Source organism: Crinia signifera, chromosome 1 (assembly GCF_055691185.1).
Source record: "Crinia signifera chromosome 1, ASM5569118v1, whole genome shotgun sequence".
In the NCBI taxonomy this organism is placed as follows: Eukaryota; Metazoa; Chordata; class Amphibia; order Anura; family Myobatrachidae; genus Crinia; species Crinia signifera.
The window spans coordinates 376,881,532-376,904,369 of NC_139217.1; the positions used below are offsets into that span (position 1 = coordinate 376,881,532).

General features: G+C 44.2%; 1 protein-coding gene across 1 annotated transcript in view; it reads right to left on the reverse strand.

The window, feature by feature from the left end:
- The window catches only part of TMEM116 (transmembrane protein 116), a 95,237-nt gene that overhangs the window by 13,809 nt on the left and 58,590 nt on the right, over window positions 1–22,838 (reverse strand). Inside the window, exons 5-8 of the mRNA XM_083151425.1 lie at window positions 20,249–20,341; window positions 13,495–13,544; window positions 5,690–5,767; window positions 3,256–3,391 (exon numbers count right to left, since the gene is read on the reverse strand). Coding sequence (XP_083007551.1) covers window positions 3,256–3,391; window positions 5,690–5,767; window positions 13,495–13,544; window positions 20,249–20,341 — 357 coding nt within the window. The remainder of the gene's footprint in view (window positions 1–3,255; window positions 3,392–5,689; window positions 5,768–13,494; window positions 13,545–20,248; window positions 20,342–22,838) is intronic.

Genomic DNA, 22,838 nt, shown 5'->3' on the forward strand with positions numbered 1-22,838 from the left:
ACACGTAAGGTAATCAGCTGTTAATAAGACAGAGGATTGTACTATTAGCCTCGTAACAAAAACTCTATTCTGAGTATTGCTATGATGTTTGTTAATTGTTTTAAATCTTAGACTGGCACTGTCGGGACAAGCCACTGGTGTCCTTCTTGAAATGTATATAACCAGTTGTTTGTGACTTAGATATTGTTAGGTGAGCATGCTGTGCTATTTATTGTACACCTTTTTGACATACTGTAAGTGCCGTTTATTCCATTCACGGCTATGTGCTATTATACACTCCTTTGCAGCTACATCTGTTATTATGACAATTTCTGTATCATCTTAAATTTGCCTCTAATAGGCTATTCCAAATATTTTTATCTGGACCACGTGCTATATGAGCTGTCTGCTCACATTGCCGCAGAGATGTTTTCCCTTGTGCCATTAATTACTGCGTGTCATTTTCTCCCCGTAGCCGGATATATATACCGATGCTGCTGCAGCTTCAAAACAATTATTGCTTTCACTCCACTGCTATTGTGGTACCCCAATATTATTATATCTAATTCAAATAACACATTTCACATTTTAAGCAGACACCATTGGCATCTAGCCGATGCACATTTCGCCAGATATTCAGCTTCGTCAGGGCAAGATGAGCCAGCCTAATGCAGGGACCTTTATTTGTTGTCCCTAGTGATAGTTGACAAGGGCAGTTCCTTCTGATCTTTTGTTCTGGTACCTGTTTTGAAGGTCCTTTAATTTGTATTAGTATTGCATTCTTGTTTTTTTCAATTTTTTATTCGTCCTTAATAATTACTTAATGCCTTTATGTTTTACATATGAAATATCTGTACTTCTATGTATTTTCTTAGATGTATTGTTATCTTCTTATTTTATTTTTCATGTAGTTTTGTTTGTTTTCTTATATTTTTATATATATATTTCTATTTTTATTAAAGAGATTTTTTGTGTTTGTTTATTGTTTTTCTCATGTTGTTTTTTCATATAATTTATTGTTATTATTTGATTCTGCGGTACTTGTTTAGTTTCACAGCGGTCGATATATCGGATGCGATATCGGCCGATCTGATCCAATGCGATTTTTTTACCTGTTCATAACCCCACTATCCACTACGCATGGAGTTGTTTTTATATAGTGTGGCGAGCGCAGCGAGCCTGAAGCGTGGCGAGCGGACGCTGATTACTGCACTTGCCACACTATATAAAATCAACTCTATGCGTAGTGGATAGTGGGGTTATGAACAGGTAAAAAATCGCATTGGATCGCATCGGATCGGCCGATATCGCATCCGATATATCGGCCGATATCGCATCCGATATATCGACCACCGTGAAACTAAACAAGTACCTATTCTGCTTCTTATTGATCTATGTATTTCTTTTTATTTACATATTTCTGTTGGATTCCCCAATATCATTTAATCCATTTTACTGTATTTATAATACTAATAATATGTTATTATACCTATATAATTAATCAAAAAAATATATATTCTAAAAAAATGACCTGGCAATGGTTTCCAGGTATTGTCTTCATAGTTATGTATATATATATATGTTAGAATGTGTCCTTTGTTTTATCATACAGTAATTTATATTTTGATGGTGTCGTTGAGACCAGTAGGAGAAATATGGGGAAGGGGAAAAGGGAAAGCTTTATCGTGTAAAAGGTGCTAGCACTTCTATTATGAATTGTGAAAAAAAAAAGTGGTGTTTCTATTCTATCTGGGGGGGGGGGGGGGCGGTAATTGGGAAAAGGATATGTTGGTTTATGATGTTTTATTAGGGGGGGATAAACTTTTTTGGTTTAAGTGGAGGAATATTCTGATCTGTGTCCTCTTCTGTGGTTATATTCAATTCTCGTCTCTTCTTGTCCCTAGAAGTTATGATGAAATATTTTTGTTAATTAAAGTACAGTTATATTCTCTCTATCTGTTGTATTGGACTTCTTCTTTCTATGTTGGTTAGGTAGTTTGTGTGATCCCAATTTGACCTCTCTTCCCACTAAGTATAAGGGGGGAGAAATTGGACAATGTTTTCAGGGACAAAGGTTATTACTCCAAGTAGGTCATAAAGGCCCTTATTTTGATCTGAGCGGTACGGACCGCGTGCGGCCGTACCGCCGATGTTTACACTCTGCACATGCGCAGAGGTCACTCTGCGCATGTGCAGGGGAATTCGCCGAGTAAAAAATTTAGACGCCGCAAAGGGGGCGTATAGGGGTGTGAGGGGCTTAATAGCCTCATTACCCTATGTATACGCCCAGCGTTTCATGGGCGTTCCCATGCAAACGCGGGGCGTATGCATGGTAATGAGGCTATGACGCCAGTGATGGGGGCGGAAAGCTGACATCGCCGGATGTCAGCTGCCCGCCCCAATACAAGCTTTCACACGGACGATTGTCCGTGTGCTCTAAGCTTGCGTGAGCGGGGGGAGCGTGCGGCCCTGCCTTCGATGGTCATCGACCATCGAATGCAGGGGGCAGCTCCCAACATGGTGGAGGCGTACGCCCCGCCATTTTCATGCGGATCGGCAGCCGTCCGTGTACGGACGGCCGTGCCGATCCGTCTTGTAGGCGGGGATTCGTCTGGTGCGGTCGGAGCCGCATATGCGGCTCGACCGCACCAACCAGAATAAGGGCCAAAGTTATATATATATATATATATATATATATATATATATATATATAATGCTTTGTTAGTAATACATTTAATTTCTGTGATCATTTGCATAATAAGGTTGATGTAATTGTGTTTTATAATAATACATGAACAGTATAAAGATGATTAATGAAAACAGTTACATAATGCATAATTGATACAAATAGATATCCATGATAAATGTATGGCAGAAGTAAGTGCTCTGAGCAGAGATTTAGTTCCAGGGTTCCTAAGTAAAGAGTTAAAAGCTAATCATTTCTATTTACCTTTATCATGCCTGAAGCCCTTAGATACACCCGTGACTAAGCAGTACATTAACAAGCATGTAAGAAGTCTTTAAATCTAGTATTTTAAATTGTATGTGTCAAGCAACACTGGCTCAATTAGCGATTTCCATGGACCATTACATCAACAGGTCTGTAATTGAACTGAAATACTGTATTATGTTTTTGAGTCGTGACTGACAGCAATTATACTGTAGGTTGTCACCCGTTAAGCTCTGTCCTATATAATACACAGAAGTGGTTTGAGGTAAATGACAAAAGTACAACTGTATAAGCCATAGTAAGAAGGTTGGATCGCTGATACATACCAGAATAGATAGTACTGTAAAGAAGAAGGTAGACAGGAAAAGAGCTTTGGTATAGATGTGCAATCTTTTGCAGACATCTGTAGTGTAGTCTCTGGAGTCTGTTGTGATCTGGGATCCAACATTCAGCACCAAGCAGCTGTCAAATAAAATGAAATCAAGACAAGACATATATTATACAGGTTGAGTATCCCTTGTCCAAATATCCGTTATCCAAATTATTCCGAAATCCATAGTTTCCAGAATGTACTTTTTCTTTGGCTAAAAGCACTACTGGGTACATCTGTAACTGGCACTACTAGGGACATCTGTAACTGACACTACTGGGGTCATGATATGTAACTGGCACTACTGGTGACATGATATGTAACAGGCACTACTGGGGACATGATATGTAACAGGCACTACTCGGGACATGATATGTAACTGGTACTACTGGGGACATAATATGTAACTGGCACTACTGGGGACATGATATGTAACTGGCACTACTGGTGACATGATATGTAACAGGCACTACTGGGGACATGATATGTAACTGGTACTACTGGGGACATAATATGTAACTGGCACTACTGGGGACATGATATGTAACTGGCACTACTGGTGACATGATATGTAACAGGCACTTCTGGGGACATGATATGTAACAGGCACTACTCGGGACATGATATGTAACTGGTACTACTGGGCACATAATATGTAACTGGCACTACTGGGGACATGATATGAAACAGGCACTAACGATGTGCAGGAAAATGATTGCTTAGCATTCAAATTCAGTGCTTGAGATAGTACACAAAGTTAGGCCATTATTCAGAGCTGATCGCAGTACAAATTTGTTCTCAAAATGGGCAAAACCGTGTGCACTGCAGGTGGGGCAGATGTAAAACATGTATAGAGAGAGTTAGATTTGGGTGTTATTTTGTGGGGTGTGGTATGGGGCTCTGACAGTGGGGATCCCGACAGTCAGTATCCCGACTGCCGGTGCTCCGACAGGACGGCGAGCACAAAGAAGCCCCTTGCGTGCTTGCCACGCTGCAAGCCGGGTGGCTCGCCACAGGCTATATTCTCCCTCTATGGGGGTCGTGGACCCCCACAAGGTAGAATAGTCCCTGTGAGTCGGGATCCCCCCTGTCTGAGCACCGGCAGTTGGGATCCTGACGTCGGGATACTGACTGTCGGGATACCCCCTGTCGGAGCGTCATCCGGCACCCATTTTGTTTCTGTGCAGGGTAAATACTGGCTGCATTATTTTAAGCAATATTGTGGGCCTAATCTCACAGATGAGACTGGTCCAGGGGCCCTTGGTATGAGTTTTCCTTCCCAGCTGCTGCTTGGAACAGGATGGTCAGTCCCGAGAAATAAAAATACGCATACAGAAAAAGGGGGAGATAAGCAGCGCTAAAGCAAGATTGAGATTGGTTGATTTATCACAAGTACAGTGATAGATCATTTACAGATTTCAGTTTGAACACACCTCACCCAAATCTCTATGCACATGTTACATTTGCCCCACCTGCAGCACACATGATGTATTTGAGAAAATGTGCTTTGCAATCAAGTCTAAAGTAGTTGTAGCGTGACATTCACAGGTAGAATAAGTGCACACTGATGATGATGATGATGATGATGATGATGATGGGTATTATACAGTACCAAGCATACACAGAGAGGCAGGGTAATGTACATATTTAGTTACATGTATATAATGCATATAATGAATTCCAGGGGATTTGGCATTAGCAATATATACAGTCATGTTTTGTAAAAAGAGGCAGTCGTGGCCCTTGTTAGTGTTCACCTCGAATCAGGCCATAAAAAAATATTCCATACATAACTAACACCATGCAAAATATATTGCAGTTTTAGTCTTTTTTTAGTAGCATATTCTCAATGGCAGCCATTATAATATTCACTACGGACCTTATTCTGGTCGACTCGCAAAGCTGCGAATTTTGCAGCTTTGCGAGTTCAATAAACACCGCCTGCAAGGCTGCCCACCCTCCCACCCCCCCTGCACGCCGATTTTGCCCGCAGGCATGCTAGACATCCATACGCAGCTTGCGTGCGGGGAGGAAATCATTCAATGGTCGCCGTCATCAAATGATTTCTACGGTGCTCGCAGATGTGAGACACCTTTCTGGAGTTTCACATCTACGAGCGCCATGTGCGGGAAGCGGTTGGGCAGCTGACATACGCTGATAACTAGGCGTTCCCATGGGTGCGACCCCTTGCTGTCGCCCCACGCCCCCCCACCCGCACTGCTAGGTGGGAACGGGACGGCAAAGAAGCAGTTTGCCGTGCCCACTCGCACCAAGTGTCTGCACATGCACAGATGCTCCCCATCGCACCCCTGTGCGAACACGCAGGGGAGTGAGGCAGTAAGAATAGCCCCCTATGTCACTATAATCTTGTAATGAATTGGTAAGATTACCTATGGCTTATGTTCGTGAAGCATTGCTCGATGTTCCCAACAATCACAGCAGGGGCAGTAAATAAGAAAGGAACAACACTGAAACAAATACAATACGATTACAAAGGTAGCGATATATCAAGTTTTAGGTTGTAAAACATAATACAACTATTATAAATTTCAAAAGCATTGAAATATATACTGTATATATATGTTGCATTTATGAAATGTATTATTATTTGCAAAATATGTCATATAGTAAAGTGTTAGCTACAAGGCAAGCCAGGGTCTTCATAAAAAAAACAAACCCTTTCATCTGACCCATAAGTTACCTGTTGATAGACCACCTCATTCTAGGATAGTGGCTCTGGCCTGGGTAGTGTACATCATTAAACCACTATCCCAGTGGATCCCAAACTTTCTTGAAGCATGGCATTCTTTCTCACGGCACCCCTAGACCAAATGTCTCTTATTAACCCTTTGAGTGCCAACATCTCTGTGGCCCTTATTCTGATCGGTGCGTACTTTCCCGAATTCTTTCGGTGCGGTCCGCACGCCACGCTGTGCGGTGGCGTACGGCCAATGTCCGTAGAAAGCCCACGTGTCCTCCGCATTCGGACGGACTCCATCTTTAAGAACAGGGCGTGTTTACGGACGACATACAAACCATGCGTGTGCGGGGGAAACACTCAGATTCTGCACGGTCTGACCGCGTATGCACGGCCTTCCCGTGTCATAACGCACGCGAGCCGGCCACTACGCACAGATGCGGTGTACTTACGCACAAAACCAGACTACTCTTATCTGAGTTCCCAAATAAATCACATGACACACTTAGGCAATTATCCAACCACTTTGAAAACAGATTGTTGCTCCTGGTCATCTGTTATTTATCTAATTGATCCTTAAACACTTACAAGCACTATACATTAACCCTAACATTCCCTATGGGGATAAAAATGTGATCTACCCTTTTGCTGCGTACATATCTAAACATCAACATGTTTTTGTTTTAAATGCTATTTATACTTTTAATGTGAAATACAAAAATAACACACAGACAACTTCTTAAATAAAGGGTAACTTTTATTAACAACAACCAAAAAAAATTTCAAAAAATTACTCCAGGAGCAGGTCACAAAGGTCCTGGACATGTGCAGTCATCCTCCTGAGGTCCTCCCACAACCTCATGAGGGCCCCTCTAACACCCTGGCCTGGCTCCTGGTAATCTGTGTGCATGAGAAAGGGGGTACAACATTAATTATGCTACTCACGTACACCTTGTACAGTCAATCCTAAGTACCTACACCATGAGAAATCATACATACAAACAAATACTTAGTCAATCTTGTATGTAATGGCATCAAATATATGATCATGATGCTGCCACCACACACACACACATACACACTTGTGTGACATATACATTTCACAATCTATATATCAAAAACACAACCACACTTGAGGATCACTCACAGTTGTCCTGCCCAAAGACTCCTCACTCAACTCAAAACATACACCCACTACAACATGCCACATTTACCCATACATATATACCTGCATGTTACTGCTTAATAGCTAAACTGCATGATAGATAGATAGAGAGAGAGAGAGAGATAGAGAGAGAGATAGAGAGAGATAGAATAGATACCACATTAAAATGCTAGCCTAGTCCCTCTACCCATTACTTCATGATTCCTTGTCACATTGCCAGATAGGTGAAAGTGCAGCACTAATCCGCTTCCATACACCAAACAATTTCTAAGGTCAATCCATCCTACATAATACCTTTAAAAAATACATGCCAACAACACGGGCCCACTGGCTAGAGGGGGGCCCAGGCGAACTGGCCACTTGGGACTCCAGTATAAATCAGGCCTGCCCATATTCCATTGATGTTTTATTGTTGCTTCTATACAAAGACCCTCCATAAATAAACACTCATCACCTACATGAGCATCCAGATTGCACGTTTGCAGCATGGCCCTATAAGGCCAAAGTGTGTCTGTTGTTTCCCATTTTCTTGGACTACTCTTTACTATATTATAGCAAAATTTAATCAGCTGTGCGACATAACAAACTGTACCTAAGTCAGTAATGATGCATTATGTCTACTTACCCCTGCCAGCCAGCTCCACCATCTCTTCATCCTCCACATTGGGAGGTGTTGGCAAATCGGGGAAGGGTAGGGTCACCTCCTCCTCCTCCACTTCGACCTCCTGGGCCACCTCCTGGGCCTCCTCTGTGTCCTCCTCCGTGGCCACCTCCTGGGCCTCCTCTGTGTCCTCCTCCGTGGCCACCTCCTGGGCCTCCTCTGTGTCCTCCTCCGTGGCCACCTCCTGGCCCTCCTGTGTGGCCTCCTCACTGGCCACCTCCTGGGCCTCCTGTGTGTCCTCCTCACTGGCCACCTCCTGGGCCTCCTGTGTGGCCTCCTCATGGGCCTGTCTGGCTCTCTCCCGCGCTGTGGGTTAAACAAACAAAATGGTTGAGTGTCATTTGACATTGAAATCACTCTAACAAGTACATATCATAACCACATTATATATGTGTTATATATCACACATATAGTATATGGCATTTCTATGTCATCAACACCCAATTGACCTCATGTAATATTAATATTAAATAATGTGAAAATGCAAACACTCACTGGCCTAGATGCACTAGGCTTCAAAAGTTATACAATGTAGAGTGATAAACACGCAGCCAATCAGCTCCTTCCTGTCATGTCACAGACTGTAGTTGAAAAATGCCAGGTAGGAGCTGATTGGCTGCCTGTTTATTACTCTCCATTTTATCACTTTTGAAGCAGACCGAATCCGGGCCACTGTTAATTATATGTATTTTGCGAAAATACTTACAGCGTTGAAGACGCCGCCTCAGAGCCTGCAGCCGCTCCGGCTCCCGCCTCCGCAGGTCGGACCATCGCCTCTCCAGTTGGGCGATGGTCCTTCGCACATGAGTGCGGGCGAATATGCGGCGCCGGGCCGCAACATATGCCCGGCGCTTGTCCCGATTTGTGATGAAGGGGCCTGCCTGCCCCAGTCTCCTCTCCATCACTGCCACCAGCGACATCAGCTCCGCAGTGGAGAAGGGTTGTGCTCGCTGGTAGGCAGCCATTTTAGCAATGGCACAAATCAAACAATCATGTGCTGTCATTGGTTGGTCAGAGTGATATTTGGTATTAACTTTATTGTTCATTTTTACACTAACAGCGTGTATGCGCCCGAACAGACGGCTAACCCATTGCATCGCACACCCATCCTAAACAGACAGTGTAAACTAAGATGGAAACACATTATATATAATCTATAACATTCACCAAACATGGGTATAAGCAACAGGTGAAATAGTCTGCATCACTAGACACTTACACCTAACTCAACAAGGTACTAAACAGCTATTTTATAATGAAAGCTATGCAGCAGAAACATAGCAAATAGTGGCAGACCTTTTCCCAAAATTAGGCCATGCTGCCATGTGTACACTTACCTTCTACTGGCCCATACTACAGAGGTGGAATGAAAAGTAGCTAGCATCCAGCCTGAATTTGGAGTGCTTTCACATGTGATTTGGATGCTAGCACTGATTACTTGTGGCTAAGTGGTGGACTGGATTTACATATGGAATGGGTAGTGTCAGTTGTACTACATACCAAACAAGTGCACAGTACAGATGTACATTCAAATATACATTTCATGTGTGACCTCAGTTTTATTTGGTCTTTGGTGTTGAAATCTGCATTTAGCTACTAAATCAGACTTACTCAGTTTGCCAGGTTTTTGTGAAATATTTATCCACACCAAGGGGCGTGCCGTATGCGCCGCACGGTTGACGCTGCCGTACGGAACGCGGCCGTACGGAACGCAGGTTGCAGCTGATTAACGCCAATTACAGAAATAGTATTTAAAGTTGTCCTAGAAAGGCAAACAGTTGTTGCAAACATGGCTGGCTCAGAGTCAGAGGAAGAACAGGTGGTGCAGAACCTCTTGTCCCGCATGGAGGCCAACACCACCTATGTCCCCCTCAACCCAGAGCAGTCAGATGGGCCATCAACATCAGGCCAATCAGCAGCTGGCCCATCCTCAGCATCAGCAGAATCATTGGGAACACAGCAGGTGGCTTCCCAACAGAGTAGCCAGGCCAGCACTTCAAGTACAGCAACCGGTGGCCGTGGCTGTGGCAGTGCCAGTGGCAGTGGCGGTGCCAGTGGTCGTGCCCGTGGCCGCAGTCGGGCAACAGAGGAACCAACCACAAGAAACATGGCATATGAACCGCAGGAGCTTGACATCCTGGTGACTCGGGCACGTGATTTGATAGAGTGCCCACCGGTAAAGTTGACACACACAAGGAGATGGAAGATCTGGGAGGAGATAACGGCGGAGATTAATGCAGTGGCTCCACAAGTTCGTGAGGCGGAGCACGTTAAGAAGAGGCAAGTACATGTGTGTTACATTTGAGCAGTACAAGTCCACTAATGTTTACATTCAATATTAGATGGAGTTGGTCAATGGGTGGTCACGTTGCTTGGAGGCACAGATATGTTTGCCATGACATTGAATTGATAGTTATTGTAGGGTGACTGTGGTTGTATCTTCTAAGGGTTGTTTTTCAAAATGAATATAATCTAAGTTTGGTGTAAGTAGGCACATGTTGTATTATGTTTCAGATTGCAATGGGTGCTACAGCAAACATGAGGAGTGACATGTATTAATATGTACACTTTGATTGCAGGTGGCACGACTTCAAAGGGAACCTCAAGAAGAAATTGACCCAGCGGTGGGAACACAGCCACACCTCTGGGGCTGGCCCCATGCCTGCAAAGCTGAAGCTCACCCCCCTGGAAGAGATGGCACAGTGCTGCATTGCAGTGGAGGAGGTCCGGGGGGTGAGCACCATAGACAGCGAGTCCCCAGCGGAAGTGATGGCTTCTACGCTTGAAGGTAATTATTTGCCAGGCCATAAGTAGATGTTTTGAATTTTGCATGGAATGTGTGGTAATTGGTATTTTCTCGTTCAACAGCATCCCCACCGCTTGGTCAAGAATCTCTTGAGGAGGTTGTGGAGTCTGTGCCACCTGGCCCCAGTAGCAGGCCCGTGCAGCAGCAGCCGGCAATGTCCGCGGCTGAATTGTCCACGTGGGGGCATGTGCTAGAAAGTATTGTGCAGCAGGGAGACTCGGCATCAGAGCGGGTGCGTAGGGCCGAGGAGGTGCTGCAGGGTTTGACCACCAGCCAGCAGAGTATTGCTGCGAGCATGCAGCCTATTGCTGCTAGCCTGCAGGTGCTGGCTGATCAAGCCCTGCGGCAAAATGAACTCCTCCTCCGCCATAATGAACTTATGGTGGAGCTAGTTACCACCAATAGGGTCCTAATGTCACCCGCTTCTGGTGCATTACCACCATCATCACTCCCTGCTGCCAGAGGGGGAAGAAGATCCACCCCCTCCCCAGCATGTGCTCCACGTGACCCACCATCTGACTGTGGCCGTGGGCGAGGCCGAAGAGCTGCTGCACGTGGCAAGGAGCCTGCCAGGGACAAACGTGCCCGCAAATGAACTTGTGTCCCCATTAATCTCCACCGTTATGTCTTCCCAAATCTTCCATTGAGCTGTGTGTCAGCATCCTGTGTCAAATTCCGTGCCGAGGTTCACCACATTTGCCCGCGGTTCAAATGTCATGTTTGGTTCCCCTGTTGCCCTGTTTCGGCTAGCATTACTGTGTGCTGTACTTGAAGTGTTGGTGCTCTACTTTTGTTGTGAAGCCACCTGATGTGTTCCTAATGATTCTGCTGTGGCTATTTATTATATATTATTTACTTTTAGTCCTGTTATGGTACCATTTATTTTGTGATGGTTTCGAAATTATTTTCTAAGTTTCTTTAATAAATGTTATTTTGGCCCCCCAAATGTCTGTATTAATTGATACATGCAGAAGTGACATGTGTATTAGTATTATTAATATTAAGTTGTGTTGATTATTTGCAGTGTAAAAGTGTGTGACAAGTGCAGCATGTAATGTTCCCTTTAAGCTGCAATGGTTCCAATTTAAGCAGTGAGAAGCGTGTAATTTACAAGTAATGAGTAAATTAGGTGATTGTATTGTGTTCAGCTGACATTGGTTGAGGTGCGTCTGTCCTGATTAGGCGTTCCGATTGCCTAGCGCATGACCGAGTGGTGTCCGCTAAGCAATACTAGCCTTTTGGACACCGCACATTTCTTCCCTTTTTGTTCGCGTGCATTCGGCGTGCTGTCCGAATGCACGCATACCAAAATATGTGTACTCCCCCGTGTCCGCCCATGTTTCCGCCCAGTTTAGCCCACTTTGAAACTACGCCCCTGTGTCATTCCGCATGACGCCCATAACACACCCATATTGGCCGAGTGATTGCGGTGCACATTTCTGTACGGTATTAGTGAGAAGAAGTACGGAGACCATGCGTGGCACATGCGCATGGCGTTCCCCACGCATGCGCAGACGGCTACAAAACGCGATCCGAAAGAATTCGGGAAAGTACGCACCGATCAGAATAAGGGCCTGTGAGAGATGCTCAAAAATATCTGCTAAAAATGCCGGCGTCACTCACATTAGTTATATAAATTCAAATAAAAATGTTGTGTAAAAAAGATGATATTTCCCATATAATGTAAACATTACAGGTCATTATGATGAATAAAAATGTTTGCTCAGCAATTTTCACACCAATTTTGACAAATTCACTTGGCACTCAAAGGGTTAATATATTTTGAAAACATTACATTAAGGTACATTGGGCCAAAAGTATTAAGCCTTAACAAGTGATAAAGTGGAGATTGATAAGGTACCAACTAATCAGTTCCCAACTGCCATGTTACAGACAGTGTTTGAGAAATGACAGTTAGGAACTGGTTTGGTTTATCACTCTTTATCACTCTCCACTTCATCACTTGTTACGGTTTAATACATTAAGACCATTGTGCTCACCTGTCAATCCTTATGGTGCCCATACACTGAGCATTTTGTGGGTGCAATGCGATCTAGACCAAAACGCATGCAATGATTGCACCGTGTATGGGCACCTTTAGGGTCATATGGTGTTGTACAAAGTGCTTATGATTGTTTTACCCTGTTGGCAAGCTGAGATTATAATGGCAATACACAAAAGTTGCCCTGGTGGGAAGTTACACACGGGCTGACAGATGAAATTCATGGGTGTGGTATGGGGCTCCGACAGTCGGGATCCGGACAGTCATTAGCCCGAAGTCGGGATCCCGACTGCCCGTACTCAGACAGCATGGCGAGCACAAAAAAGCCCCTTGCGGGCACGGTGGCTTGCTACGTGAGCCACCTATTCTATTCTCCCTCTATGGGGGTCGTGGAAAATAGCGGCTGGCCGTCGGGCACCCGGCTGTCAGCGTTTTGACAGTCGGGATCCCGATGTCGGGTAAATGACTGTCGGGATCCCGACTGTCTGGAATGCGTCTGGCACCCAAATTTAACTGGACATGTTACATCTGCCCCACCTGCAGTGCCATTTGAGAAAGATTTTGCTTTTGTGATCAACTTTGAATCCGGCCCTGTATACGTTGCAGTTACTGCAACCTTATTTTGGGTCTCCAACGTATTTATAGGAAAGGAAACGTGGCCAAGTCCCTTTACCCGTGACCATGCCCCCTTTCCGAATTTGTACTGGTGTTTGCTCTTCAGATGTTGAAGGGTATGGTGCCAATTATGATACAGCATGTGGGATTGCATTATTCTTTTGTCTATTATTACTGTGGTCATATCATGGTTATTGTTATAAACATACACATGATATATTATCTATGTATCATATTTTTCTGTTTACCTTGATAGTACTGTTGTTATTCTTCCAATGCAACACTCCGTCTCTGACATCTACATGTTAAGAAAGAGAACACACTAAATTATCAGTATGCGTTGTCAGGATTCGACATTAGTTATGACTCACTATTTCTTCAACTTTACCTTGACATCTTCTACACAATGAAATGTCAAAATCACTTACAGCTAATGTGAGAGTTGTTTTCTTTCTTTTCTCTTTTGTACTATAGCTTTGTCCTTTGTGCACTTTCTTATTGAGAGGTAGATTTATCAACATTTGTTTTTTGTTCCTTAAATGCCCCTTCCCGCTTCACCATGTTATCATGGCGAATCGGGCCCGGAAATCGCCTGCATGTATTAATCATGCTTCAATCGTTATGGGAGTGCATTATCCTCCCCCGTCCGGGATATGCATCCTCCCATAACATCTGTGCATCCCTCCGTGCTGTTATACTGTTATACTGCGCCCGTTTTCTTTTCCGGCGCTGTGTCCTCGGCGCATGCACAGTTGTTTTCAATGTTTAGCGCCACCTGCTGGTCTTTGGCGTCTTCAATTAAAAAATGAAAACAGCGCATGGGTAATGTTCGCATGGAATGCTGGGATGCTGTATACCCGGCGCATGCGCTGTTTAATTTAAAGATGCTGCACTGCAGGTGTCATACATCAGGAGAAGCAATATCCCCTGCCATAAAGCATGGAGATAGCTCATATTCCCCTGATCGCCAGATAATACATCTACCCCTCAGCGAGCACTGTCCTCTTTGGCAGCCAAACAGAGGGCCTGATTCAGACCTGTTTGCTAGGCTGCGTGTAATTGTAGCCTAGCAAACAGGTAAATGCTGATCGTGCCCCCCTCCCCCACACACATCCCCTCGCATGCCAGGAACCATCAAATGATTTCTTCAGCCTTCACTCTGTAAGGTAAGCCCATAATTACTTTACAGATATCCGCAGATCGCTGAATTGGGGACAGGCACTGACGTCATGTCACATCAGCTGCCGGCCGCGAGCAGGCATCGCCACGCCTGCTTTCTCAGGGGACACCCAGCATTTTTATGGGGACACCCATAAAACGCTGGGTGTACCCCTGCTCCAGCCCCCTGCCCGCCCCCTTCCTTCTCCTCACAGTGTGAATGCCTCGGTGACGGTGATACTTGCCGAAGGTATTCGCACAGGGAGTGTGCACATGCGCAGACCCCCCACCATTACCAAAGGGGACGAATTCCGTCCCGAGCGAACGTGACTAAATCGGCCCCAGAATTCTCTCAGGCAGAGGTCAGCTGGCTAGTAAGCAGTTATTGTGAATGTCACAACTCGTCATGGTGATTTCCACTTGACTCAATTTAACAAGTGTCAAAAAACATAAACTATTCTGGGTGCCCATTGTGTTCAACGAACATCAGCTGCACATGGGCATTTAACATTAACCCTTTGCCAGCAATGTTAGGCTGCCACCATAAAGGGTCTATTTCCAAAGACACTGCAATAGCTATCCTTCTGAATCATTGCATAATGGGGTTGAGAGAAGCCTCTCCAGCTCTTCAGGTTCCGTTTGCCTAGTATAGCTAACTCCGCCTCAGAATGGCATTAGCAATGGCTTTACTTGTTGGTATAGCTAACTCAACCTCAGAATGGCATTAGCAGTGGCTTTACTTGTTGGTATAGCTAACTCCACCTCAGAATGGCATTAGCAGTGGCTTTACTTGTTGGTATAGCTAACTCCGCCTCAGAATGGCATTAGCAATGGCTTTACTTGTTGGTATAGCTAACTCAACCTCAGAATGGCATTAGCAGTGGCTTTACTTGTTGGTATAGCTAACTCCGCCTCAGAATGGCATTAACAGTGGCTTTACTTGTTGGTATAGCTAACTCCGCCTCAGAATGGCATTAGCAGTGGCTTTACTTGTTGGTATAGCTAACTCCGCCTCAGAATGGCATTAGCAGTGGCTTTACTTGTTGGTATAGCTAACTCCGCCTCAGAATGGCATTAGCAGTGGCTTTACTTGTTAATATAGCTAACTCCGCCTCAGAATGGCATTAGCAATGGCTTTACTTGTTGGTATAGCTAACTCCGCCTCAGAATGGCATTAACAGTGGCTTTACTTGTTGGTATAGCTAACTCCGCCTCAGAATGGCATTAGCAGTGGCTTTACTTGTTGGTATAGCTAACTCCGCCTCAGAATGGCATTAGCAGTGGCTTTACTTGTTGGTATAGCTAACTCCGCCTCAGAATGGCATTAGCAGTGGCTTTACTTGTTAATATAGCTAACTCCGCCTCAGAATGGCATTAGCAATGGCTTTACTTGTTGGTATAGCTAACGCAACCTCAAAATGGCATTAGTAGTGGCTTTACTTGTTAATATAGCTAAATCCGCCTCAGAATGGCATTAGGCATTAGCATTGGCTTTACTTGTTAGTGAACTGAATGGAAAAAGTCAACATTTTCACAATTTTTTCCATTTTTTTTTTGTACTTTTTACTGGGCCAAAGAATGGCAAACCAAGTGACTTATGTGAGGAGACGCAGTACAGTAATTTGAGGGTCTATGTGCTCAGGTGTCGATACTGACCGTCAACCCCATGATTCACACCCACACTAGCAATCTACTCTAGTCTAGATCAGCCATACTAACTTGGATATGAAGGAAATTACTCTGTAATTTCCATAGATTTTCTGAATACATTTTACACCTAATTTTACTATGGTGATTTCAAGGATTCTTTAAGAATATTGCTCATGATCTCTTCTGTCACTTCAGCTAACATAGGAGACATCCTGATCTCTGATCATGCTCCCATACACATATCCCTCATTGAGGGACCCTCAACATATCCTCCACAAACCCACTACACAGATCCTGGAGATTTCCCTCATACCTCTTCCACTCAGAAATCTTTCGCCAATACCTTAAACACCACTGGTTAGATTACATGGACACAAACATAGAACATTGGGACACGCCGGTGCTATTTTGGGAAAGTGCAAAAACAGTAATGAGAGGACACATAATTGCATATGTAGCCAAACGAAACAAAGCCTCCAAAGCACAATACGAATCCCTCCATACTAACATGAACTCTTGCCTCCACTCTTACATCTCTAATTCCACTGAGGACAACCACACAGCCAACCAACAGGCAAAACACCTTCTCGAGGACTTCCTGCTCTCACAAGCTCAAAGACACCTTGATTTCACGAAAAATAGGTATTATAGATGGGGCAACCGCACTGGGCGCTTACAAGCAAATCTAACAAAACCCTTCCATCGCAGAAGCCACATTACATCTATAAAACAAACTGACGATTCCCCACTCCTAACAAAGACGCATGACATAGTAGATGCATTCCAAACCTTTTATTCCACACTATGGGGGTTATTCTAGTCCATTCTTTCTGACAAAATCCTTCTTAGATGGACAAAACCATGTGCACTGCGGGTGGGGCAGATGTAACTTGTGCAGAGAGAATTAGATTTGGGTGGGGTTTTTCTTCAAAGTGAGATCTATATTGAAGTGTAAAATCATGCAGTCAGTATTTTTCCTGCACAGAAACAAAATAACTCACCCAAATCTACTTCTCTCTGCACATGTTACATCTGCCCCCCTGCAGTGCACATGGTTTTGTCCATCTAAGAAGGATTTTGTCAGAAAGAATGAACTAGAATAAACCCCTATATTCGGCTGACCCTCCAGACTATGTGCAAATAAACCAATTACTTAGGGACTCAAGACTGCCCTCTCTCTCCCAACCCCAAGTAGAATTGTTAGACAAAGACATCACGGCTGAGGAGGTGATCCAAGCCATCTCATCTCTTCAAACAAATAATTCCCCGGGACCGGACAGATTTTCTGGGGAATATTATAAAATACTACAGCCAGACATTATTCCAACATTACTAGAACTATATCAAACTATTCATAAATCCCAACCCTCCTACCCCACATTTAGGCCCTTATTCTGGTTGGTGCGGCCAGAGCCGCACACGGGGCTCCGGCCGCACAAACCAATCCCCGCCCACCCTACGGATCGCCACGGCCGTCCGTACACGGACGGCTGGCGATCCGCATAAAAATGGTGGAGGCGTACGCCTCCACCATGGTGGGAGCTGCCCCCTGCATTCGATGGTCGTCGACCATCGAAGGCAGGTCCGCACGCCCCGGCAGCTCCCGCAAGCTGAGACCACACGGACAATCGTCCGTGTGGTAGCTTGTATGGGGGCTGAAAGCTGACATCCGGCGACGTCAGCTTTCCGCCCCCATGAGTTGCGTCATGCCCTCATTACCATGCGTACGCCCCGCGTTTGCATGGGAACGCCCATGAAACGCGGGGCGTATACATAGGGAAATGAGGGCATGAAGCCCCTCACTCCCCTATACGCCCCCTTTGCGGCGTAGTAACGTTATGTGCGGCGAATTCGCCTGCACATGCGCAGATTGACCTCTGCGCATGTGCAGACGGAAAACATCGGCGGTACGGCCGCACGCAGGCCGTACCGCTCGAAACAGAATAAGGGCCTAATGAGGCATACACAACCTTAATTTTAAAACCTGGACGTGATTCCACGAAGTTGGACTCATATCGCCCTATCACTCTCTTAAATGTAGATTTTAAACTCCTCTCTAAAATAATGGCTACTAGAATACAATCTTTCTTTTCGGAAATCATCTCACCTACCCAAATGGGGTTTGTAGCAGGGCGGCAGTCTGTTAAGGGTATCCGCACTGCAATTGCCTCGGTAATAGCATCCAATCTTCACCCCAATGCCCCACACATGTTGCTGAGTCTGGATGCCCATAAAGCATTTGATAGTCTCTTGGTCCTTCTTATTCTCAACACTATCAGCCTACTCTTTTGGACCTCATTTCATCAATTTGGTAAAATTCTTCTATAACACCCCAAACACTTCTTTACTTATTAACGGGACTAAGAGTATACCCATCCGAATGCACAGAGGGACTAGACAGGGGTGCCCTCTCTCCCCGATCCTGTTTAACCTTTCCCTAGACCCCATACTCAGACTAATCGAATCATGGCCTACTCTTCAGGGAATACGCGTAGGCAATATGGAAATTAAAACGACCGCATTTGCCGACGATGTCCTGATATATATGGCAAACCCCAAAATCTCTTTACGCCCTCTTTTAGAACTCCTAAGTAGCACGGGCCGGCTATCCGGGTTCCATATAAACTTGGAAGAATCCGAAATTTTATATTTGAAACAGGGATTTACTCGCCTCAAATGGGCTTCACAACTACCCATGAGATGGGCTGAGGGTCGCCTGACCTATTTAGGCATAACCTTGCCCAAAAATGCACAAAATCTGTATGCATATAACATAAGCAAAACTATAAAAAAATCTCACTAGGGACCTAAACAGGATGGGCCATCTCCAACTGTCCTACTTGGGTAGAGCAAATCTTCTGCGAATGATATACTTCCCCAAACTCTTATATCAACTCCAGGTCTTGCCTCTTCTACTTACTAAACCAGATATCCTTGCTATAACGAAACTGTTCCGAACTTTCATCTGGAACAAGGGAAGAGCAAGAATTGGGATGATAAAATTAACTCAACCCAAGTGGAACGGCGGCTTAAATTGGAATAATGATCTTGACAATGTGCTTTTGGCTCCCCCCCCTACCTAAAACAGCGATCTCTACTTATTATAAATTTCTCCACAAGACTATAGACTACTCATCACAACGCACAGGTCTTAACCAATGGCTAGATCACTTCCCCTCCCTAACAACAGACATTCTGTTAAAGACCTTACAGACCTCCATCACAACATTTCCTATGGCCAAATTTTCAGAAATGTACCTAAATATTTTCCACCGGTCATACATTTCTCCCTCACGAGGGTTCCAGGTGCAAATTATAGATTCCCCAGGCTGCATTAGATGCAACAACCCCCAAGCAAACCTATATCATTGTTTTCTGGGCCTGCCCACAAGTTCAGAGATTCTGGGCAGACGTTCGTGACTTCGCCAATGAAAATTTGGTAAACTACACCCCGTTCAGCCCGGAGTGGGCCATATTTGGCATCCTTCCGGAAGAAACTAGGGCCCCCAAACCCATCAGGAAATTGATGTTGGCGATCTCCTCTGCCGCTCGCAAAACGATCCTCCAAGTATGGATCCAATCCCCTCCTCCAGCCTTGGCAATGTTCAAAGACAAACTGTTTTTCATTTTCCACATGGATTGGTTGGAGGCCTCCTTCCAAAAGACTCCCGTACCAAACAGTTTTTTGCTACCTGAAACAGCTACATGGAAACACTACCCATGTAGACAAAACAAACTCTCCATCAGTGTTTCCAAAATACCCGCTGGTACGAAGAACAAATGTTACTTAATGATCCTCCACTAGTCCTGGAATAATATGTTCTCCTCTTTTGCCAAAATTGATATTCTGTACACATGTTATAATAATAAGGAAACCCATGTTTGCTATATATCTATGACTTACATACCTGAATGTACAGCAATGTATTATGTTTTGATATGATGCTTTGACTCAATAAAAAAGTTGTTAAAAAAAAAAAAAATATTGCTCATTGATGACCCCACATAGGCATCCCTCCCATCCCCTCCCTTCATTATAAACTTTTATTTCATTGTATCACATTTTATGATTCCACTGCTGATTGTTTTATATATTCTACTTGCTATCCTTGCTAATTCCTGGGAATCATAGAACAGAATCATACCTGGAAGCATGCGTATTATAAATGTGATTTCATGAATATATCAACTGACCGTATACATTTCATTCTTCAGTCTTCTCCTAATGTTACTGAACGTCTGCCATGTGTAGTTCAATGTGTAATAGAAGGTGGAAAGATAGAACATCTGTACAGCAAGATAAAAAGGTTACAAAACACATTTAGCATGAACACTTACAGGTGAGGCAGATACGCTCTGGGCATTCAACATGTAATGACTAATACAACTAGCAGGGTGGGGTGTTTCCTTTGCCGAAGTCTATTGTTCTATTGCATTTCTTGACGGATGGATAGGAATATCTTTTGGCTAAATATTGGAAAAAATGACTTTGTTTTGGGAACAATTATTGAAAAATACACTTTTTCAATGTACTCCCTATTGTAATTTAAGTACTCCCTATTGTAAAAAAAGTTACACTATTAGCACAAACTCACTTATTTGCATAGCTGGCAATCCCTCAAATGAAGTTTGTAGTATAAACACAATAATGGTATACCCACATCATGGAACTAGGCCATGCCAGCAAGCTACTGCATTGTGAGAGGGTCGGCACACATGAAATGAATGCAAGTGATATTAGGACTCTTTGGTAAGAAATGAGTTATGCAGAAGAAATACAGGTAGTTATCTTAGTCAGGGGCGAATTAGGGGTCAGGCCGCCCCTAGGCACAACATTTTTGTGCCCTCCCCTCCCCCTATTTTAATGTAATCATATATGTATATACATTGTTATTTATATATTTCATAAAAATTTAACTGTAGCCCACCTTAATATTTTTTTAAGCACTCTGGTCTGCTCACTGCACGGAGGACCCGGAGGGAGGCACTTATTAGTACTGTGATTAGCACAGTGTCTCCGTCAGTCTCTCTCCGGCTCACACACTGTGACTGACTGAGTGCAGGGAGGATCTGCGCGCCGCTCAGCTCAGCTGCTGGATACACAGCAGCCAATAGACTGTATATGTGTAGAGTAGCCAATGGGCGGGATCCAGCAGCAGTGAGCCTGAGCCATTTCCGGACGCGCAGGGGGACCGTCGGACCCAGCCACTAAGCGGTGATGTAATGTGCATGGCAGAGTGGGTGGGCAGTGGCGGGTGACAAGCGGCGCTGCCGCCGACATATGATAATTCATGTCTGCGGCGCTCGTCACTCGCCGCTGCCCACCCGCTGTGCCATTTAACAGAATGTCAGCCTGCCTGCCGCCCCTTAATTGGTGCCGCCCTGAGGCCGGTGCCTCACGGGCCTAGGCACAAATCCGGCCCTGATCTTAGTGTATGCAAATGCATCCACTCGCATGCTAGGGAGCGAATTTAGGTGCTGGGGGGGTTTACCTACTCACTGCTCTGCGAATACACGCACACGTCTGAATCACCCCCCACGACGAGGCTTATGAACACAGTAACTTGGACCTGACAACAGTCCTATGACCACAATACTTCATATAATCATCCATAGTATATTACTGTGGGGTGTTGATTAATAAATTGACAGTGTATAGGCTGACAATCTGTAAGTTGACACCATATTGTCGACATGTACAAAAAGTCAAGATTAAATGTCGACATCGCTTAATGTTGACAGGAAGAAAAGTTTTATAGGTTCAAAAATTTGACATGAAAATGGTTGATATAAAAATAGTCAACAGATATGTTTTATTTTTATGTTTTTTGGGCCAAAATCTAATCCTCCCCTTACTGCCTAACCATAAAATGCTTCCCTGGTGCCAAATCCTAACTGTCCCCTCCCATAGGCTAACTCTAACTGCCCCCCTTGGCTAACTAACTTTGACACAAGAAAAAAAAAGTCTGCCATTTTTCTGTCGATGTCTTGAACCTGTCAACCTTAACCACTGTCTACATTTTGTACCTGTACCTGTGAGATTGAACTATATGTGATTTTCTTACATTTCATAAGATGGGGCAAGATCAGAGCTAGCAGTGCAGACATTTTCCAAGCTTGTGCTAGGCTTGTGGTTAGGTTTAGCAATTATATATACATATGCACAGCGATCACAACTGACAGAGAGCAATCAGATACATATGAGGGCTTATGTAAAAAAGTTGAAGGATGTTTTTTTTTTTTTATTCAGTAATTTTTATTGTGATTTTTGAGTAAACAAACAGAGCACCCAGGACACAGTAAACATAGGGTGTAATAGACACAGACAAATTCCTCATATACTGAGATAAAGAAACAGAGTGCGTATAAAACATATGATACACAGAGTGTCAATAGTAATAAAAATTAGTGTTTGAACATCACAGGAGATCAAGGGTATTATGTGTGGAGAAATTAAATGAAGTCGTTTCATCACAGGATATAGAAGTTCCCATTACCCAAAGGCGCCATTTGGGTTCCAGGAATAGCAGGTGTATACATATGCGTCCACAGTAAATTACCACACTAGAGTGTAGCCAAATATCAACGTTTGTGACTAACGTAGTTTAGCTTGGCAATATAATACCCATTAAGGAGGATCAGTAAACTATATGTGACATTGCATAGTCAAGTGTCTGGTCTAGCAGGAGAAATAGAAAAATTAACAAAACCCATCCAAAAACCCAAAGCAAACCACCCCTATAACCCCCCACCCTGTACAACCCATCCCCAACTAGGCGTACCT